Source organism: Narcine bancroftii, chromosome 3 (genome assembly GCF_036971445.1).
Source record: "Narcine bancroftii isolate sNarBan1 chromosome 3, sNarBan1.hap1, whole genome shotgun sequence".
Lineage (NCBI taxonomy): Eukaryota > Metazoa > Chordata > Chondrichthyes > Torpediniformes > Narcinidae > Narcine > Narcine bancroftii.
In genome coordinates this window covers 355,433,436-355,452,204 of record NC_091471.1, presented here as the reverse complement: position 1 = coordinate 355,452,204, position 18,769 = coordinate 355,433,436, and the positions used below count along the sequence as shown (strand labels likewise).

The following is an 18,769-nucleotide window of genomic DNA, read 5'->3' as shown; positions in this document are numbered from 1 at the left end:
ACCGCACAAGCGAAAATTTGGGAAGGGTCACAAGGATTCCCTCAAACCCTAATGAAAACAGTTGGCCTGCCTTTCATGAAGGCTTTTGGGAGTCTTAGCGACCCTTCCTGGATCTTTGATCCGAACACGATTAGATTGAAACATTTCCAACAGATCAATGTGTGGGGAGTTTCACTCTCTCTGCAAAGAGTCACAAGGAATTCAACAAGGTAAAGTCTCCTGGAACTATACAGTCTAATTTTCTCACCTTCCCCATGCCTCTCCTGAGGTCAGCATTCACTTTGTACCCCAAGTAAGAATAGAATTTGCCTTGAGAGCACCTTACCTTTGATTAAGTGCATCCTTCTTATGTAAAGAGCATCTAAGAGACATCAGAAACTTAATTGGTCCTCACAGTTCATTCAGAGAGGTCAGGAAGAGTAAATATAATTTCCTCGCTGTGTTGCTACTCTGGTTGACAGCGACAACAACACAGCTTTTGTTAAATACCAGCTATCAGAAAGTACTTCATACGCAACCTGTGGTTACTCAGGAGATGAATCTTTAGGTTATTTTGGTCTCCACTTTCATTTGTGGATCTTCTGCCTGGAATTCTGCACACCCTTGGATTTGGCCATCCCCTTTTCCCACACGGAGAAGTAATAAATTTTGCAAACCAAATGGACTTCACCCACCCCCACCTCTCCCGACCCCAAAACTATAACTGTCCTCCAAGGCACCTCTGAATGATGGAATGGATACATTGTGCAGAGCTTCCTTTGGTCAAAGTTTCTCACACAGATCAGTTTGGAGAGTTTATGGTCTTTCAAGGAACCAGCCTCCAGCCGAATGGTGGCTAAGTGTACATCAGAGACTACAGCGAATGCTCACAAGCTAACTCTTTTGTTTTGTTTAAAATGCCAAAAGCCTCCACAAAAATCCCAATAATGGAAAGTATTTCTTCACATTATTCTCGCCTGTGAGGTGACCTTGACCTAATTTGAATAATGGTGACAAGAAGGTCTTTATGATTTTGTTGATTTTATTCTGCACTGAATATCTGTGTATCAATTGACATTCCATTTGCTAGATTCCAAACTAGAACATAACCGGGAACGTTACAGCACAGTACAGGCCCTTCAGCCCATGATATTGTGCAGACCTATACAAACCTACTCAACTAACTAAACTTTTCCTACCTCACACCCATAAGCCTCTATTTTTCTTGAGCTTGTCCAAGGGTCATTTAAATATCCCTATTGTACCAGCCTCCACCACCATGCAGGCAATACATTCCAAGTTTCCATTATTCTCTGAGTAAAAAAAAACTTACCTCTGACATCTCACCTAAATATTCCTCCCTTCATCTTGTACAGATACCCTCAGGTGTTTGGTACTCTTGCACCTTATCACCCTATCTATGCCTCTCATAATCACATAGACTTCTATCAAGTCACTTCTCATCCTTCTTCACTCCAGAGAGAAAAGCTATAGCTTTGCTAATCTTTCCTTATAAGATATGTTCTGGAATCCAGGCAGCATCCTAGTAAATCTCCTTGGCACCCTCTCCATAGTTTTCACATCCTTCCTGTAAAGAGGCGACCAGAACTGAACATCATATTCCAAACGTACTCAAACTAAAGTTTTATAGAGCTGCAATATTACCTCACAACTTTTGAACTCAATCTCCCAACTAATGAAAGCGAGCACACCATAGGCCTTTGACAAGGTTCTACACATTCCACAAGACCTCCAACTTTCGAGTCATCTGCAAACTCACTGACCCATCTTTGTCCAGGTCATTTATAAAAATCACAAAAGAGCAGGGGTCCTAGAACAGATCTTGGCAGAATTCTACTAGCCACTGACCTCCAGGCAGAATTCGTTCCATCTGCCACTACCCTCTGCTTTCTTCAGGCAAGCCAATGTTGAATCCTCACAGCCAATGTTCCATGGATCCTAGCCATGCCTTATCACTTTCTGAATGAGTCTACTATGGGGACCTTGCCAAATGCCTTACTAAAATCCATATACACATCATCTTTGGTTACTTCTTCAAAAAAACTCAATTAGGCTTCTGATGCATGACCTACCCCTCAAAGTCATGCTGACTATCCCTGAGAAGACCATATTTCTCTAAATGCTCGTCAGGAACTGTGAGAGTGGGACCGTGAATAAGATAGCTGAAAAGCTCTGCGAGAGGTCGGTGCTTGTTTAAATTTTTCCATTGGCCTATTAACTATAGCCAATAAAAGGAAGGTAAGGACAAGCATTGTGGTGTGGCCATTGTGTGAGTGGCCCAATGAGTTTGAGGATTTGGATGAGAGGCTTCAGTGAGCAGAGGCTGAGGTGGAGGTGGAAGAGTTAAGGCAAAGTAAGGACAGGTTTTTCTAACTCATTCCTCTTTAATAGGCAGTGGGTAGGGTAGCCAGGGCAGGGACATACACTTTTAAAAAACTTTTTAACTATTTTATTTTTCATTTTCCATAAATATATTCACACAATCTTTAAACTTTTATACACATCAAGTATATTAAATATTTGGATATTGGACATGCTCCTCTTGTAGAACATGGATAGTCAGGGAAGTCAACTCTATCCCTGATTACTTCATCTATGGGAAGTGCATCCAACTCAGCTCCTCACATACCGTGTTAGGGAAATGTGAACTGGAGTTGGATGAACATTGGGAGGCTGAATGGGTGATAAACAGGAGTTATAGGGATGCAATCACAGCTAGGAGGCAGGAAGAAGGTAGCTGGGTGACAGTCAGGAGAGGGGAAGGGAACAGGCAGGCAGTGCAGGGTACCCCAGTGGTCATTCCCTTCAGCAACAAGTATACCTCCTTGGATACTGCTGAGTGGGGGGGGTAACCTACCTGGGCCAGGAAGCAACCAGACTGGTCGGCTCTGAACCTCAGGTGAAGGTCAGGTGGAGTGATAGTCATAGAGAACTCAACAGCCAGGGGAACAGATAGGAGATTCTGTGGCCACAAAAGAGAGTCCAGGATAGTGTGTTGACTCCTGGTTGCTTGGGTCCAGGATATCTCAGAGTAAGTGCAGAATATTCTTAAGGGGAAGGGTGAGCAGCCTGAGGTCATGGTACATATTGGTACCAATGAGATTGGCAGAAATGGGTAAAGGTCCTGCAAAGTAAGTTTAGGGAGTTAGGAAAGAGGCTGAAGAGCAGAACCTCTGAGATGGTCATCTGGATTACTCCCAGTGCATGGGTTAGGGAAGGTCAGAACAGGAAGATGACAAACATGTGGCTGAAGAGATGATGCAAGGGGCAAGGTCTCGTTCTTGAATCACTGGAATATTTTCTGGGGAAGGGGTGCCCTGTACAAGTGGGATGGATTGCACCTGAACACAAGGGGAAGCAAGGAGGTTTGTAATACTGTTTGTGATGGGGAGGTGGGGGGGGGGGGGTAAACCAGGTTCGCAAGGGGATGGGAACCAAAGTGAAGAGGCAGAGGAAGATGCGGTTGGTGCACAGGTGGGGAGAGCTGGTAGGGAGTTTGTGTGGAAGGACAGGCAGATGGGGCAACTTTGTTGCTATGAAGATGAGTTGTAATGCAACAGGCTAATACATGGCTAAATATTTTGTACTTAAATGTACGCAGCATTAGAAATAAAGTGGATGACCTTGAAGTACAGGGACACTTCGGCAGGTATGATTCCAATGATTCAAAAACGAGACCCTGCCCCTTGCATCATCTCTTCAGCCACATGTTTGTCATCTTCCTGTTCTGACCTTCCCTAACCCATGCACTGGGAGTAATCCAGATGACCATCTTGGAGGTTCTGCTCTTCAGCCTCTTTCCTAACTCCCTAAACTTACTTTGCAGGATCTCTACCCATTCCTGCCAATATGTACCATCACGGAGTCATGGCTAAAGGATGGATGCCATTCGGAGTTTAATGTCCGAGGATATACAATGTATTGAGAGGATGGCCAGGTAAGCAGAGGGGGTGGACGTGGATCACAACTTAAATAAGTGGAAGAAGGTGACCTAGGATCAGAAGATTCTTTGGCTTGGCTTCGCGGACGAAGATTTATGGAGGGGGTAAATGTCCACGTCAGCTGCAGGCTCGTTTGTGGCTGACAAGTCCGATGCGGGACAGGCAGACACGGTTGCATGGGAAAATTGGTGGGTTGGGGTTGGGTGTTGGGTTTTTCCTCCTTTGTCTTTTGTCAGTGAGGTGGGCTCTGCGGTCTTCTTCAAAGGAGGTTGCTGCCCGCCGAACTGTGAGGCGCCAAGATGCATGGTTTGAGGCGATATCAGCCCACTGGCGGTGGTCAATGTGGCAGGCACCAAGAGATTTCATTAGGCAGTCCTTGTACCTCTTCTTTGGTGCACCTCTGTCACGGTGGCCAGTGGAGAGCTTGCCATATAACACGATCTTGGGAAGCCGATGGTGCTCCATTCTGGAGACGTTACCCACCCAGCGCAGCTGGATCTTCAGCAGCATGGACTCGATGCTGTCAACCTCTGCCATCTCGAGTACTTCGACGTTAGGGATGAAAGCGCTCCAATGAATGTTGAGGATGCCGCTTTAGTTGCCCATTCAGAGCCAGCTCTTCAGCGCTTGACGTCCTGTTTTGCGGAAACTGCCAAAATGTTTGGCCTGGAAGTCAGCCTGAAGAAAACTGAGGTCCTCCGTCAGCCAGCTCCCCACCATGACTAGCAGCCCCCCCACATCTCCATCGGGCACACAAAACTCAAAACGGTCAACCAGTTTACCTATCTCGGCTGCACCATTTCATCAGATGCAAGGATCGACAATGAGATAGACAACAGACTCGCCAAGGCAAATAGCGCCTTTGGAAGACTACACAAAAGAGTCTGGAAAAACAACCAACTGAAAAACCTCACAAAGATAAGCGTATACAGAGCCGTTGTCATACCCACGCTCCTGTTCGGCTCCAAATCATGGGATCAGAAGATATAGAGTTAAGAAATGGCAAGGGTAAACAAACACTTTTGGTAGTTAGGTATATTTACAAGCCGCCAAACAGTAGCCAGGAGGTGAACAGCAAATTCAAGATCAAATAGAAAAGGCATGTCAGAAGGGCAAAGTCATTGGGGGATTTTAACATGCAAGTAGATGGGGGGAAAACTAGGGTGAGACTGGATCTCAAGAGAGAGAATTTGTAGAAGGCCTATGAGAAGGCCTTGGAAGAACAGCTTGTTGATGAGGCCACTAGGGCTCAGGTAAATTTTGATAGTTTATTCATGAGCAAATACAGCAGGTTTCATTCATGAAAATGAGCATTTTTAAAGAAAATTAAAGTCAACCCTTGACAAAAGTGCAAAGATAAAAAGTTTCATGACCAAAAAATGCTTGTAATGGTTGAACTTGTGTTTAAAATGAACATTGTAAAAGAAAAAAATACAGTCTACAAATGAATTTCTTTGTGATAAAATGACCTGCATTAAGCGCGGTTGCTTGTGTCCGTTGTGCATCTGTGGCACTTAAGCACGCACGTAAAAGCCCGTTAAATTTGAAAAGTTTGAGAGTCCAGATTCTTGGGTCGTCTGGATTTCTGGCATCTGGATTTTTGTTCTTGTACTGTAGTCCCATATCCCTCTCACTCTTTCCTATCCATGTACCTGTCAAAATATCTTTTATTTTAAACACTGCTTTCAATTGTACCCATATCTACCACTTCATCTTAAATCCATGCTCAGTGTGAAAAAGGTACCCCTCGGGTCCCTTTAAAATCTTCCCTCGCCCTCCGCTTGAACCTATGGCCTCTAACGTTAGATTCTCCAACCCTCCCCATCACCTTATCAACGCCCCTCATGATTTTGCACACAGTTACCCCTCAACCTCCGACACTCCCAGGATACAAGTCCTAGTCTACCCATTCCCTCCCTCTAATTCAAGCCCTTCAGTCCCAGTGACATCCCATGTGAATATTTTTGCATATTTTCAGGACATCCTTCCTATCACAAGGCATACAGTACTCCAAATGTGGCCTTAGCGACATCTTGTAGAGCTATAACATGAGGTCCCAACTCCTCTACATGCTCAAACCCCATTGAGGCAAGTTTGTCAAGTGCCTTCTTCACTGCCCTGTCTACCTATGTAACCACTTTCAGTAAACCTTTTGGTTTCTCTGGTGCACAACACTCTTCAGGGCTCTGGGTATATCCTGGTTTGGCTTACCAAAATGCAAAACTTTATACTTATCCCATCTGCTATTTCTCAACCCACTCACCCTATTTATTAAGGCACCAATGCCATCTGCGATAACATTCTTCAGTATCCACCACACCCTTAATTTTAGTGGTAGTTGGAAAATCACTAACCATTCCACTTACCTTCACATCTAGCTCAGTCATATAATGGAAGGAGAGAGAATTCCTTCTCAAAAAAGGTCATTACTGAACCAAATGGATGTTGATGACAATCTAGCAGTTCCATTACTCTTCATTCCAGATTGAATTAATTAACTGAATTTGAATTCCCTTGCAACTCTAGAGGGGAGGTGGGAGTTTGAATTTATGGCTGAGACCATTCATCCCAAATTCATGACCCTAGTCACTGTGGCATTGTACCCACTATGATGTACGTGAGTTCCAAGTGTCATGTTGACAGTAACCAGCACTGCCGGGCGGGGAAGCAGCTTCTTCCCACAGGCAGAGAGACTGTTCAACATGAGACTGTCTTTCTCCTAGAAAGAGAGAAACATGGAAGTCCGCTCACGCTGTGATTATAGTTAAAAAAATGTAGGATCTCAGCCAGTCTCACGGCATCCTTAGTAGGTAAAGGTAATATTGCCGACATTTTGGGCTTGAACCCTTCTTCAAGGTATAAGCAAAAAGCAGGAGGTGCCTCAAAGACTGAGAGAGAAAGGAGGAAGAATGGGAGGGGGAGGAGTCCAGACCAACAAACCAAATGGCATTCATTAGATATGATAATAGGAAAGGTGAGAATTGATTTTGGCTCTGTGAAAGGAGGCAGAGGGAAAAGGGAAAACAAGAGGAAAGAAGACAGGGGTCAAAGTTGGGGGGGGGGGGTGGGTGTGGGTTTAATAGAAACTGGAGAAGTCGATGTTAATGCCATCCGGTTAGAGGGCACCCAGACAGAAGATGAACAATTCCAGAAACGTGGAATTTATTTTAATATATATTTATTTTGGATCACTATGTTGTTTGTGTGTGGGGTGTACTGCTTGTCTGTGTATGCACTGTGGTCTGAAGATAACCTGTTTCATCAGATTGCAGATGTACTATCAGAAGACAATAAACCTGAACTTAAACACAGCCACCCAGAGCCAGTGAGATTTAAGGGCTGCATGGAAGTATGTCAGCAATGTTCTTCTACCATTGTTACAAATTGCCATGAATTCCAGGGACAAGGTTGAGTCAGTTAAAGTCGACAGTACATGTTCTCAGAATGATGGTGACTGAAATATTTCCATGGCCTCCTGCTTCTTGACCTTGGAGGGCTCGACCTTCAGAATTGCATGGTCTTTGCCGTGTGATACCAGTGAATGCATGAGCAGCTTACTACATTCTCTTAAGATTCAGATCAAGATTCCAGCCGTGCCAGTTTCTGTGTTAGATGTTAAGCATGCAAGAGAGTAGGAAGGTGTCTGACACAGAGTGCCTGCCGTGTTTTTCCTTCATTGCATTATAAACATTCAGTGGATATTTAAACATTATTTTTCAATGGTTAGATGGCATGTTATTTACTAGGTCTTAATCATTATTCTGGATCACTTTCTGACTCAGGTAAAAGGTGGGGACTTTACTTGTGAAAATAGGACACAAACCATTGGCAGCCTTGTGATGACAATGAAATGGCATTTGTGACAGACAAAAGCAGAATTGTAAAACTTCAGCCTGGTTTGGAAAAAAAAACAAAAAAGAATTATGGCTCGTTTTGAAGAACCCTTTGAAAAATAAAGTAGATCTGGTGACCACTGATTTTGCATTTTGTTTCATTGGTGCTCACACATCTCCGATTACTTGTAAGGAGAACATTCTTAATGTTTTTAATTGTTATAAAATATTCCCACTCAGGAGGCCATTCTGCCCATACACTTGTCCTGAGTTATTTGAAGAGTTTGTCGAGGCTAATTGTCCACGCAGGCTTTGCGTAGGGGCCGTCGCCGCTGGCAAACGCATGCGCGGGCAGACAATAGGAGTAAGGGCAGCCTCACGGTCACCTGCGGGGAAGGAGCGAATCAGTCAGCGCGGGAGTGTGGTAGGAGGGCAGGTTGGGAATTTTGGGAGATATGTTTAAAAAGGGAGAATAAATGTCGCAGGATTGTTTGACAAACCAAAATGTGCAAATGCTCTTTATTTGTGTGGTGAGAGTTTAGCAGTTTCTACAACTGGTGAGTGACCCTGTTGCCTCATAGCACCTTCCTGGCGAAGATGGAAATACCCAACGTTAAAAACATCACGGTGGCAGGTCAAGAAGGTTAAGCTCAAAGTCCCAGCCTTTTTTGCAACTAATGCACAAGTGTGGTTTTCCATCCTAGAGGCACATCTCTGTTACTGAATGTCACTCATGAGAGAACAAAGTTCAGCCCAATTTATTGTTCAGAAATTGAATGTAGTCCACGCCTGCATGTGGTTAAAAATAAACAACATTAGACCCAGGGATGTGTCAGGGATGAAGGGGTATCGGTCAAGTGCGAATTTTAGTGTGATTTGGAGACAATCCTGTGCTGCCCCATTCTATGTTCTTCTCAGAGTTCATAATGTGAGAGAATGATAATCTCTGATAAAAGTCACCTCCCTTTGACATTCTCGTTGTCAAATTCCCTGCCATCAACATCTTGGGGGTCAGCACTGAGCGCAACATCAACTAGACCAGCCTCGTGAATGTGGTGGCAATGAGGAAGATTATCTTGCAGAGAGTGACTTACAACCTGGAACCTTTTCACCATCAGGAGTGCTGGGGAATTCCCTCCTCTTGTCTCCAGAAATATGGTATTCAGAGTGACGGCCATCCCAATATAATCTGTGCACTTTCTCCAACAGCACCTTCCAAACCCCTGGCTTCTATCAGTCAGGAGGGCAGAAGCAGTGAGTGCATTGAAAGACCACTGCCTGCAGAAACCCTAGCAAGCCTTATCGGGAAACGTATTGGGTGTTCCTTCCTCATCACTGGATCCCCTCTCCAACAGCTCCGAACACCTTCACGAGAAGCACTGCAGCAGTTTAAGGAGGCTCACCACTTCCTTCACAGTTATGGATGGGCAATAAATTCTAGATAGCAATGCCCAGATCCTTAGGTTAAAGAAAGGCATTGGAGAGCTGAGACCAGAGGGAAAGCCCCGCAAAAAACAGAAGGGGAATAGCTACACTACAAGAGTTCACAGTAGTGGCAACGGTGATACACAGGAAAAAATTAGAGGATGAATGGAACAATGTATAGAAGAGGAACGTGAAAATACTTTGCACAGGTTTCCTTTGTAGATAGATTTATTATGAATATATTTTATTTGTGGAAACAAAAGGGACCGTCCCAATATTTTCCCCCCAAAGCTCAGAAAAGGATAGCTTACCCACGAAATGCAAATTGCCTGCACATATCAAAAGCCCCGTTTTCAAAGGAAAAGGAAGTAAATGAGTTGAAAGCAAATGAACCACACAGAAGTTGGCAGTGTTGGCTGCACAGGAGAAATACAGAGACGCTTATAGCTTAAACGAATCAAACTACGCTGGACGAATTAAATGGGTCAGTGGAAGAAAAAGACCTTCTGAGCCAAGACAAGTGCATTACACAAAAGTCCTGGAGAAACTCAGCAGGCCAGGCAGCATCCACAGAAAGTAAAAGGTAACTGACGTTTCAGGCCTGATTCTTTCGTCAGGGTGCTGTGTGCCCTGCTGAGTCTCTTCAGCAGCTGCGGGTATTGCCCTCAACCCCAGCCCTGCAGATGTTCATGTTTGAGAGCCGAGAAGAGTTTCGGCTCAAAGCATTTTGTTTCTCCCACTGATACTGCCTGACCTGCTGAGTTCCTCCAGCAGAGTTAGTTTAGCTCCAGATTCCAGACTCCTTTGGGTCTTGAGGATACGGTTTAACTTAATTTACCTCACAGAGGCAGGCATTTCCATTCTTTATTGCAAAATAGTTGAAGTTAAAATGGTTGTAATATCAACCACATGAGATTGATAGCCATCTGCTGGCAAGATTATTCAATCCTGTCAGATCCAATCCAACTCACACTTGAGTTGGGATTCTGAAACTGGTTAAACTTGGTCCATCAAAAATGAACAACAAAAGATTGAATGTCAGAAGTAATTCTTTTCAAATCTCCAACATTTGTGGATACATTTCCAATGCAAAGCTGTTTTCTTGGAAAGAATGTGGGATTGTTCTCTTCAGACATAGCAGTTTAACTGTATGCTGTCCAGAGTATCCTTGAATTCCCACTATCATGTCTTTCCCACTGGAATAAGCTTTGTGCAGACATATAAATGCAATGAACGAGATGCTTGGAGGGCAGAGCTCATAATCAATATTGCTAGGGCACAGGAATTAGTAGTGTAGAATTCTGAAACTGAAATATGTGCATCCATGCAATACAGTAAAACCCCTGGTATCTGGCACCTGGAAGATGCCAGATAAGTTGCTTAAGACTGCATGCTGCATGGATTGGCGAACTAATGGTAAGGCGCGCTAATTGTAAACTTCCATTTTTTTTTTAAACCTATTTATTTTGCTGGTTACTTGAGGCTGTTGGTTGCTTGAATTCCAGACAACAGGGGTTTTACTGTACTTAGATTCTAAAATGGTACTCAACTTTTCATATATAGTGAAGCCTGATTGAACTGCCACTCCTAAAAATAATAGATGACTGTAAACAATTGTGAGAATTAATCAGTGCACAAAATAAATGAAAGAGAGGGTACACAGGTACGATAAACAATCACAAGTTATAAACTGCGCGCTAAGCCAACTTACAATCAAAACTACAGGGAAAGCAGCTCATTGTGTGGCAGACGTAGGCTTTGAGAAAGACCCAGTTTTGATAAAAATGGAGTCTTCTTTACCCAGAATTCTCTGGAGCAGAGAACCCACATTACCTCTGGGGTTCACTTATTCCAGCAGATCAGACATTTGCAATGAGTATGCCCCTCTGCTCCTCTGAATTCTGGGTAATGAATGCCCCATGCTGCCACCATGAAATTAAGGAGTCCCAGAGTGAAAGGATTTGTGAAGATAGTTGCCGAGATGTCTGTAGATTGCAAAATCCTTAGCGTTTTGGAAGTAGTAGATTGCAGGGTATTGAAATAACTCACTGAGTTTCTATATGCATAATCTAATCCAGTTTTACACCTCACAACAAAGGTTGTAGTGACCATTTCAGTACCTTCATTACACAGGCAAACCAGATGCAAGATCTCTGCTTCCCCAACCCCTGCCCTCTCCCACAAACCCAAGCACACACCACCAGCGCTCTATTTATTGACTTTAATCGTTGCTGTCATACATGGTTAGAGCTTTCCTACCTTTCGGCTGACACTTTTGACTGCAGAGATCGGTGCCTGTGGGAATGAAGATGAAGAGATGAAATTTCGGAGACAAACAATGCACTGGTTTTGAAGTCTTAACTGTAAATGAGGCAAGAACTGAAGGCAAAGCAAAGGAAGACCGCTGTGCAGCTTGAAGCCTGAGCAGGGAGATCAGGTAGAAAGCCAGGGGGAGAATTGAGTGTAGAAGTTGGGATGTTATGGTGAAGTTGGTGAGGCCAAATTTGGGGTATTGTTTACAGTTTTGGTCACCTAAGATATCAATGTAAAGAGTGCAGAGCAAATTTACAAGGATCCTGCCGGGACTAGAAGAACTAAGTTACAGGAAAAGGTTAAACAGGTTAGAACTTTATTCCCTGGAGATTTGACAGAGGTGTACAAAATTATGATGGGTATAGATAAAGTAAATGCAAGTAGGCCTTTTCTACGGAGATTAACGTGGGTTAAGGTGAAATGTTTAAAGGGGACATAGGTGGGAACTCCTCCATGGAGAGAGTGTGGAATGAGCTGCCCCCAATAGCACGTACACCTGGAGGAAGGCAGTGCATCATGTAAGCGGCTCACTATCTCCTTAAGAGCAATCAGGGGTGCACAATAAATGTTGACCTTGCCCCAACAAGGGAAAAATAGAAACTTTTCTGATGAGGAAGTGCATAGTTGTAAATCAAGTGATAAGTTTTGGAACCTTGTCCGAATTTTTCCAACCAGATTTGGAAGGTTTCCAGATACCCAGGCTCTCTTTTAATGGCTGGTCCATGGCTGGAATGTGATGATCCAATTCTGGGTGCACACTTTGGGAGGCAAGGATGTGAAACACTTGGGTTCAGGGCAGAGGAGCTCACTTGGAAAGATAATAGAGATGAGAGTCTGCACAGATTTAAAGCTGGGGGCATTCTCCTTGGAGCCCTGAAGGTTAGAGGAGGAAATACATCATTAGAGCCAGAAAGATTGTTTCCATTGGAAGAAAGTTCCAAGACTTGAGGACTCAGATTTTTATTGCTGAGGTTTACGGCATCCTTTGAGGGTATTTAAAGCTGGGACATGGTTTTTGGTAAGGGGGGGGACCTTTTAAGATGGATATGTTGAGAAATTCTCACAGGGTTCTGAATCTTTGGACTTCTTGAGCTGGGCGAGTTGTGGAGGTTGTTATCCGATATGTTCGAGACTCTATGGGAGTCAAAGTTTCCAGGGGGCAGAAGGGAAAGTAGGGCTCTGGCCAAGATCAGATCAGCCAGTGCCTTCTGGGATTGTGGAGCAGGATATGGGGGCCATGAGGCTAATTCCTGCTCTGATTTCCTCCGGTGAATGCCAGAGGTTGAGTGGAAGACTTTGTTTGTCCTGCAAGTAAATTGCACAGTGGCACAGCAAGAAGAGCAACTGCCTAAAACCTCCAGTGACCATGGGTGCTGTCTGTGTGGAGTTCACATGCTCCTTCTGCCACTGTGTATGTTTCTTCTGAGTAGTCTGCTTTCCTCCCATGTTCCAAAGACAGGCAGGTTGGTCAGTTAGTTGGCTGATATAAATTGTCTCTGGTGTTTTGATGAATGGTAGATCTGTAAGGGATATGATGGGAAATCTGGGGGGGTGGGGGAAGGAAAAGTGGGAGAATGATGTTGTTCTTGCAATAGCATACACTCAATAGCCTCTTTCTATGGTTTGATGATACATGGGAATCATATAAATGTACCTTGTGTACTGTGCAAGAAGATGGAAGGAGTGCTGGATGTATGTTATACCAGATAGAAGGATTTGGACCGACTGGGTCAAAGGGCACAATGTGCTGATTGGCCCTTTGCTTGAGCAAGATTGTCATGGTAATGGAAGGCCATGGAAATGCAGGAGATGGAAGGAAGTGAGGGTGCCCTTCATTAGCTCTCAGACCAGATCATGGCAGCGACAAGGCCCAGGTTTGACCAGTGCACTCATTCCACAGAAATGCATTTTATTTTAAAAGTGTGCCAAGTGTCCAGGACTTCAGTTGTCTGTGCCCTGTCCAACACTCTTCATGAGGTTGGAGAAAGAAAAGGCTTTGAGAGCTGCAAAAATACCTCTCCATTTTAAAGTGGTCGGAGAAGAGTTTTGGTTCCAGCTGTTTAATTCCAGTTTGCTACTGTTTCACATCAAGCCACCTGTCTGGGAAATATCTTTCTTGATGTAAAACAGCCCTGCGGTATTATATATCTCCAGCTCTGTCTTCTAGCAATGGTTTTCTTTTAAAATAAAAGCAGATACAAGTAATTTCTCCAGCACATTTGTGTACTGCACTTGACCTCAGCATCTGCAGGCTTTTCTTGTGTAGCTCTCGTGAGCTCCAATAGCAGGGGTGAAGAGGATGGATGAGACTAATTGACTGGAGCATCACAATGGAAAATGTGGGTTGTGTTTCTCTTCCCCTTTTTCAATCCCCACCCCACCCAGACCCCAGGTTCCTTTGGTCCAGAGAAGCTGAGCTGAGAGCAAGAGGCCATCAAGCCACCAGCTTCCTCGGGAAAGACTCTATAAGAGCATTAAGAATCAGGTTGCAACAGCCAAGCCAGGAGGTGTCAGGGCAGCAGCCAGTTTTGCTCCCACAAGCAAATGGATGCAGCGAGAGGGGTGGAGGAAGGAAGACCAGGAACTGGGAAGTGGCGGCCTTCAGGAGGATAGCTTTGCAATGGGACACGCAAGTGAAACTTCAGGAGCCCGCAGATGTGTGACTAAATGGTTAGGCAAATGCAGGGTGGCAGATGAAAGGAGCAATAGGAAATGAGTATGTAAAAAGCCAAACAAAAGGAAAAGGTGTGGAGTAACAGTGATGAGCTACAGACCCTCAATGGGTTGCAAGTATCTCCCAACATCTTTCTTTACTATTTTCATCTGCTCTCTGCAATCTACTCCAGCCCCCTCATCTGGTTCAGCCTCTTGGCTTTCCCTGAACTGGCCCACCAGTTGTAGTGGTGCCCTCGGCTACCAGGGCCCCGAGCTCTGGTACTCCTTCCTTCTCTGAGACTTCTTCACCTCTCTCAGCTCCTCCACAATGCTCCGCACAGCCTTCTGAATATCGTTCCCGGTATCACCTTGCATGGATCAATGAACCATAGATAATGCTCCTGGAGTGTATCCTGCGATACGTTGCTAATCTCAATGGTCATAATAGTAACCCAGAAGACTAAAAATTCGGAAACATGCATTCATATCTTGGCAAGGCAGCAATGGAATTTCAATCATTAAAAAATAATCTGGAATATAAATAATATTAGTCTGAGCGATTACAACAAAGCTACAGGACTGTGGTTAAAAAAAATTGGTTCATTAATATCTTTCAGGGGAAGAAATCTGTCATCCATAACTAGTCAGGGTAATATTTTTCTGATACAGATGGAGGGAATTTGGCCCATTGAGTTTCTGCTGGGTGTCATAGCATTCCCATCAATTCCAATCCCTCAAAACCCATTCTAGACTTGCTGCTACGTTAAATCACCTGGAGAGCAGTCTCAAGGGTAGTTAGTGACAGGCGGTGAGTGCCAGCCTTCCTAGCAGGGTCCAGAGCCTGAAACACAAGGGGAGCAAAATGGCTGTTGCCGCTCTTCCCTTATCATTGTGCAGCTTCTTTTCCCTGCCTTCCACACACCGTCATGACCAGTCCCCCAACTTTGGGATCACCAGCAATTTACAGAAAACAGTTGGAAGTGGTTTGCACAAAAATGCAATTGCAGGACATGACAGTGGAATATTATCCTTTGATATTTGGGTTCAATCCAACCTTGGGGGGGGGTTCTCTCATTTCCCTCCAACAGGACTGTCGAAACATGGGAAAGGATAAATTCCAGAACCCAGAGTAGGACAAGTAAGTGTCCAATCTTCATCTTCTCTGTAATAACATGGTCAAATTTCTCCTTTGTAAGTTTAAGAGCATGAGATAAATTGTTTGGTATCATTCATTCAAGCTGAGAATGCAGTAAAAGGTTTTATTAGTTTATGCTATGCTCTGCAGAAGGGAATAAACAGAGAGCAATCTCATTCTTAATGACCACCTATTCCTCTCTGTAACTAAATGGGAATAATATTTATTTTTACCACCAGTATCTACTGTTGAAATTGTTACTTGTTTTTTTTCTAAAGACTTGGCAATGGCATAGAGCCAGCAAATTGAATCATGTTGCCCAATTATTCATGAAAGGTCTGTAATGACTTTGATTCTAATCAACTTATTGGCAGACACCAAGTGAATTCAGCAGGGACAAGATGGTTTCAGCTGCAGCCATAACGTGGGTTCACCCCACTGTAAATCTCTAAACCAAGACAGGAACATAAATGGCCAAAATGCATATCAGGCATTTCATAAGGTCTTGAATCTGTATATAAAAAAAATGTCACAATGTATTTGAAAAAATGCAGCATTTCTAGAAAGAGATGATGGCTTACAACTAAAATTAGTAACCTTTGAATTCCCTTGTCTTTCCTTCTTGCTCATAAGAGTCACAGGGAACAGAAACGGGCCCTTCACCCTATCAGGTCCATGCCGGCAATAACTCTGTAGCCTCTCCTGCCACCTTCTGATCTGCGGCTCATGGTAATGCACTCAGAGAACAGCCATGTCCAGGCCCTTCAGCCCACAATGTTGTGCCAACTTATGTAAACCTACCCCACAACAATCTATTTTCCTGACCTCACACCCATGTGCCTCTCTATGGTACTTCTAAATGTCCCTGAATACACCAGCCTCCACCACCAACCCTGGCAATGCATTCCAGGCACCCAGCGCTCTCTGCGTAGAAAAAGTTACCTCTGACATCTCCCCTAAACTTTCCTCCATTCACCTTAAACAGATGCACTCTGCCATTTGACAGGAAAAGGTGCTGGCTGTCCACCCTAATTTCTATACATCGATTAAGTTGGCTCTCATCCTTTGTCACTCCAAAGAGAAAATCCTTACTCTGTTAACCTTGCAACATAAGACATGTTTTCCAATCTGGGCAACAACCTGGTAAATCTCTGCACCATCCTTCCTATAATAAGGCAAGCAGAATTTAATGCAATACTCATCTTGGAGTGGAAGTCCCTCTCCCGAAACTTCAGCACTAAACCTGGGCTGCCCCTCCAGTGTACTGTTGATGGGAACAGCTACTGTCAATGGTACTGCATTTTAGGTGAAACATTAAACTGTTCTCTTAGTGGTAGATGTCATAGATCACATTGCACTAATTCCAGCACTGGAGTCCATGAGCTAACTTTTATCCCTCAATGAACGTCACTAAAATGAATAATCCGCTGATTAGTGGGAAACACAAAAGGTGCGGATGCTGGTACTTGACCTGACAATGAATTGCTGGAGGAACTCAGCAGGTCTGCCAGCATCTGTGGGTAGAAATAGGTCAGGGTTGTCTTTTGAAAAATGTGTTTCAAATTTTAAAAAAGTTATCCACTTTACAAGGATCCCATTGCAGGCTCTTGACCTGAAACACTGACCATCTCTATCCCTCCACAGATGCTACCTGACAGCAGTTTTGTTCTTTTCTGAAAATTACTCATTTACGGCTCCAAACATTTTTCATTCACATTTCAGTTGTGCTCAACTTTGGAGAGAAAGGTTTTTGGGTTCTTTGCCCATTTTTACTCTGTGCTTTTGACATTTACTGCAGCAGAGCAAATAGTTTTGGAGGAGAAAGTGCAGAGGGAAATTGCCTTGTTTTCAGGCACCAGGAACACAGCACGCTTCCCCACAGCTTCTGACTATCAATGTTTGGCTCAAAAAAGAAGCCAGCCTTCAAGTTTTAATCCTTAATTTCCTTCCCTGACATTAATGTGACTTGGTATGTTGTATTCCGCTGATATGAAACTGCTAATGCTCCATTTCTAGTGAAACCAAGACCTCAATTAACTTGCGTGAGATTAGGGCTGTGTTCTGATTATATGAGAGAGACTATTTTGCTGGTCTTGGCTTGTTAAAGTGTTCCTGAGATGTGCCAAAGCAAAGGCGAATACAGCTGCAAAAGAAACTATTAATTACTTTACAAAGTGTACAGGTAAAAACTCCACCACAGTAAGAGACACAACCACAAGATGTTATCTGTCAACAAAGGAGACGAGACTCATGGCTTACAAAAAATTTAATTTACGATTTCTAATCTCTAGTTTCTGGAACATTCTAATGGCCTGCTCCATGTGTGTACATATTCCTTATAATTCTTTCTGGATTCACAAGACATTGGGGCAGTAAGAGGCTATTCAGCCCATCGAGTCTGCCCACTATTCAATCATTTTCCCACTCGGCCTCACTGCCCGGCCTTCTCCCCATAACCTGTGATGCCCTGGCTAATCAAGAACCGATCAGTCTCTGCCTTAAATACACCCAATAAACCTGGCCTCTACATCCGCCTGTGGCAACAAATTCCATACTCTGAATGAAAAAATTCCTCTGCATCTTTGTTCTAAGTGGATGCCCTTCAATCCTGAAATTGTGCCCTCTTGTCCGAGACTCTCCCACCAATGGGAAATAACATTCTACATCCAGATTCAAGGACAGTTTCTTTCCTGCTGTGATCAGACACTTCAATGGGCCGTTCAGTGGTAAAAGATGATGTCCTTGTATGGGTTTAACTATACATTTGTCTTTTCCAAAGGAAATTGTAGTAGTTACAGCAACTCATTCATCAATTAGTCTCACACCACTCGACCAAATAAAGAGTTTCTAATCAGCTCCCAAGAGAAAGGGATGTAGCCTGAAAATGCAGTCCAATCCCCTTTTCCCTACCAGTCACCATTTTAAAACTTCAGTTACCATTTTAAAGTTACATTTAATAATATTCTAAAGTCTACTTTCTCAGGCTGACACAGTGGTTGGTTAGAACCACAAACATATTATCCACTAGACAAATTTGCATATATATTATAATTATTTCTTTATCTCTGTCTTCCTTGTTAGGAGAATTATTTCTAATATGTTAAATTTTCACTCTTTGGAATTTATATATGATACTTATACTATGTAGACTTGGACAGACCATTTTATTCTCCTTATGCTGTGTCTATTTTGAAATGTTAATTAAAAAAATTAAAAAAGATAAATTTGAGGGAAAAATGAGGGATGGGTGTAAAGAGTCTGATGTTTTCCCCAAGTGCCATAAGCCACGCTTGACATCCTTGATCAGTACATTGAGACCCCGGCGAGAATGAGATGAGTATTTGGCAGTGGTAAAGGGATGAAGGAAAGAGCGAAGGATTTCAAACTGCAGAGGCACCTGGGTTAAATTGGGGATGAAAGGTTCAGCAGGCACAACAAACATTCAGGAGGAGCTCCATTGTCTCGGT

General features: G+C 43.6%; 1 protein-coding gene across 6 annotated transcripts in view; it reads right to left on the bottom strand.

The window, feature by feature from the left end:
- The window catches only part of aatkb (apoptosis-associated tyrosine kinase b), an 88,261-nt gene that overhangs the window by 57,213 nt on the left and 12,279 nt on the right, over positions 1-18,769 (bottom strand). For 5 of the 6 annotated variants that reach the window (XR_011354854.1, XR_011354855.1, XR_011354856.1 and 2 more), the window contains exon 3: positions 11,459-11,494. Coding sequence is in view for 1 of the 6 variants with exons in the window: in XM_069929948.1 (XP_069786049.1) it covers positions 11,459-11,494 (36 nt within the window). In the remaining 5 variants the exon portion in view is untranslated. Of the gene's footprint in view, positions 1-6,307; positions 6,425-11,458; positions 11,495-18,769 lie in introns of those variants that run through there. The other variant, XR_011354857.1, reaches the window with a different exon arrangement.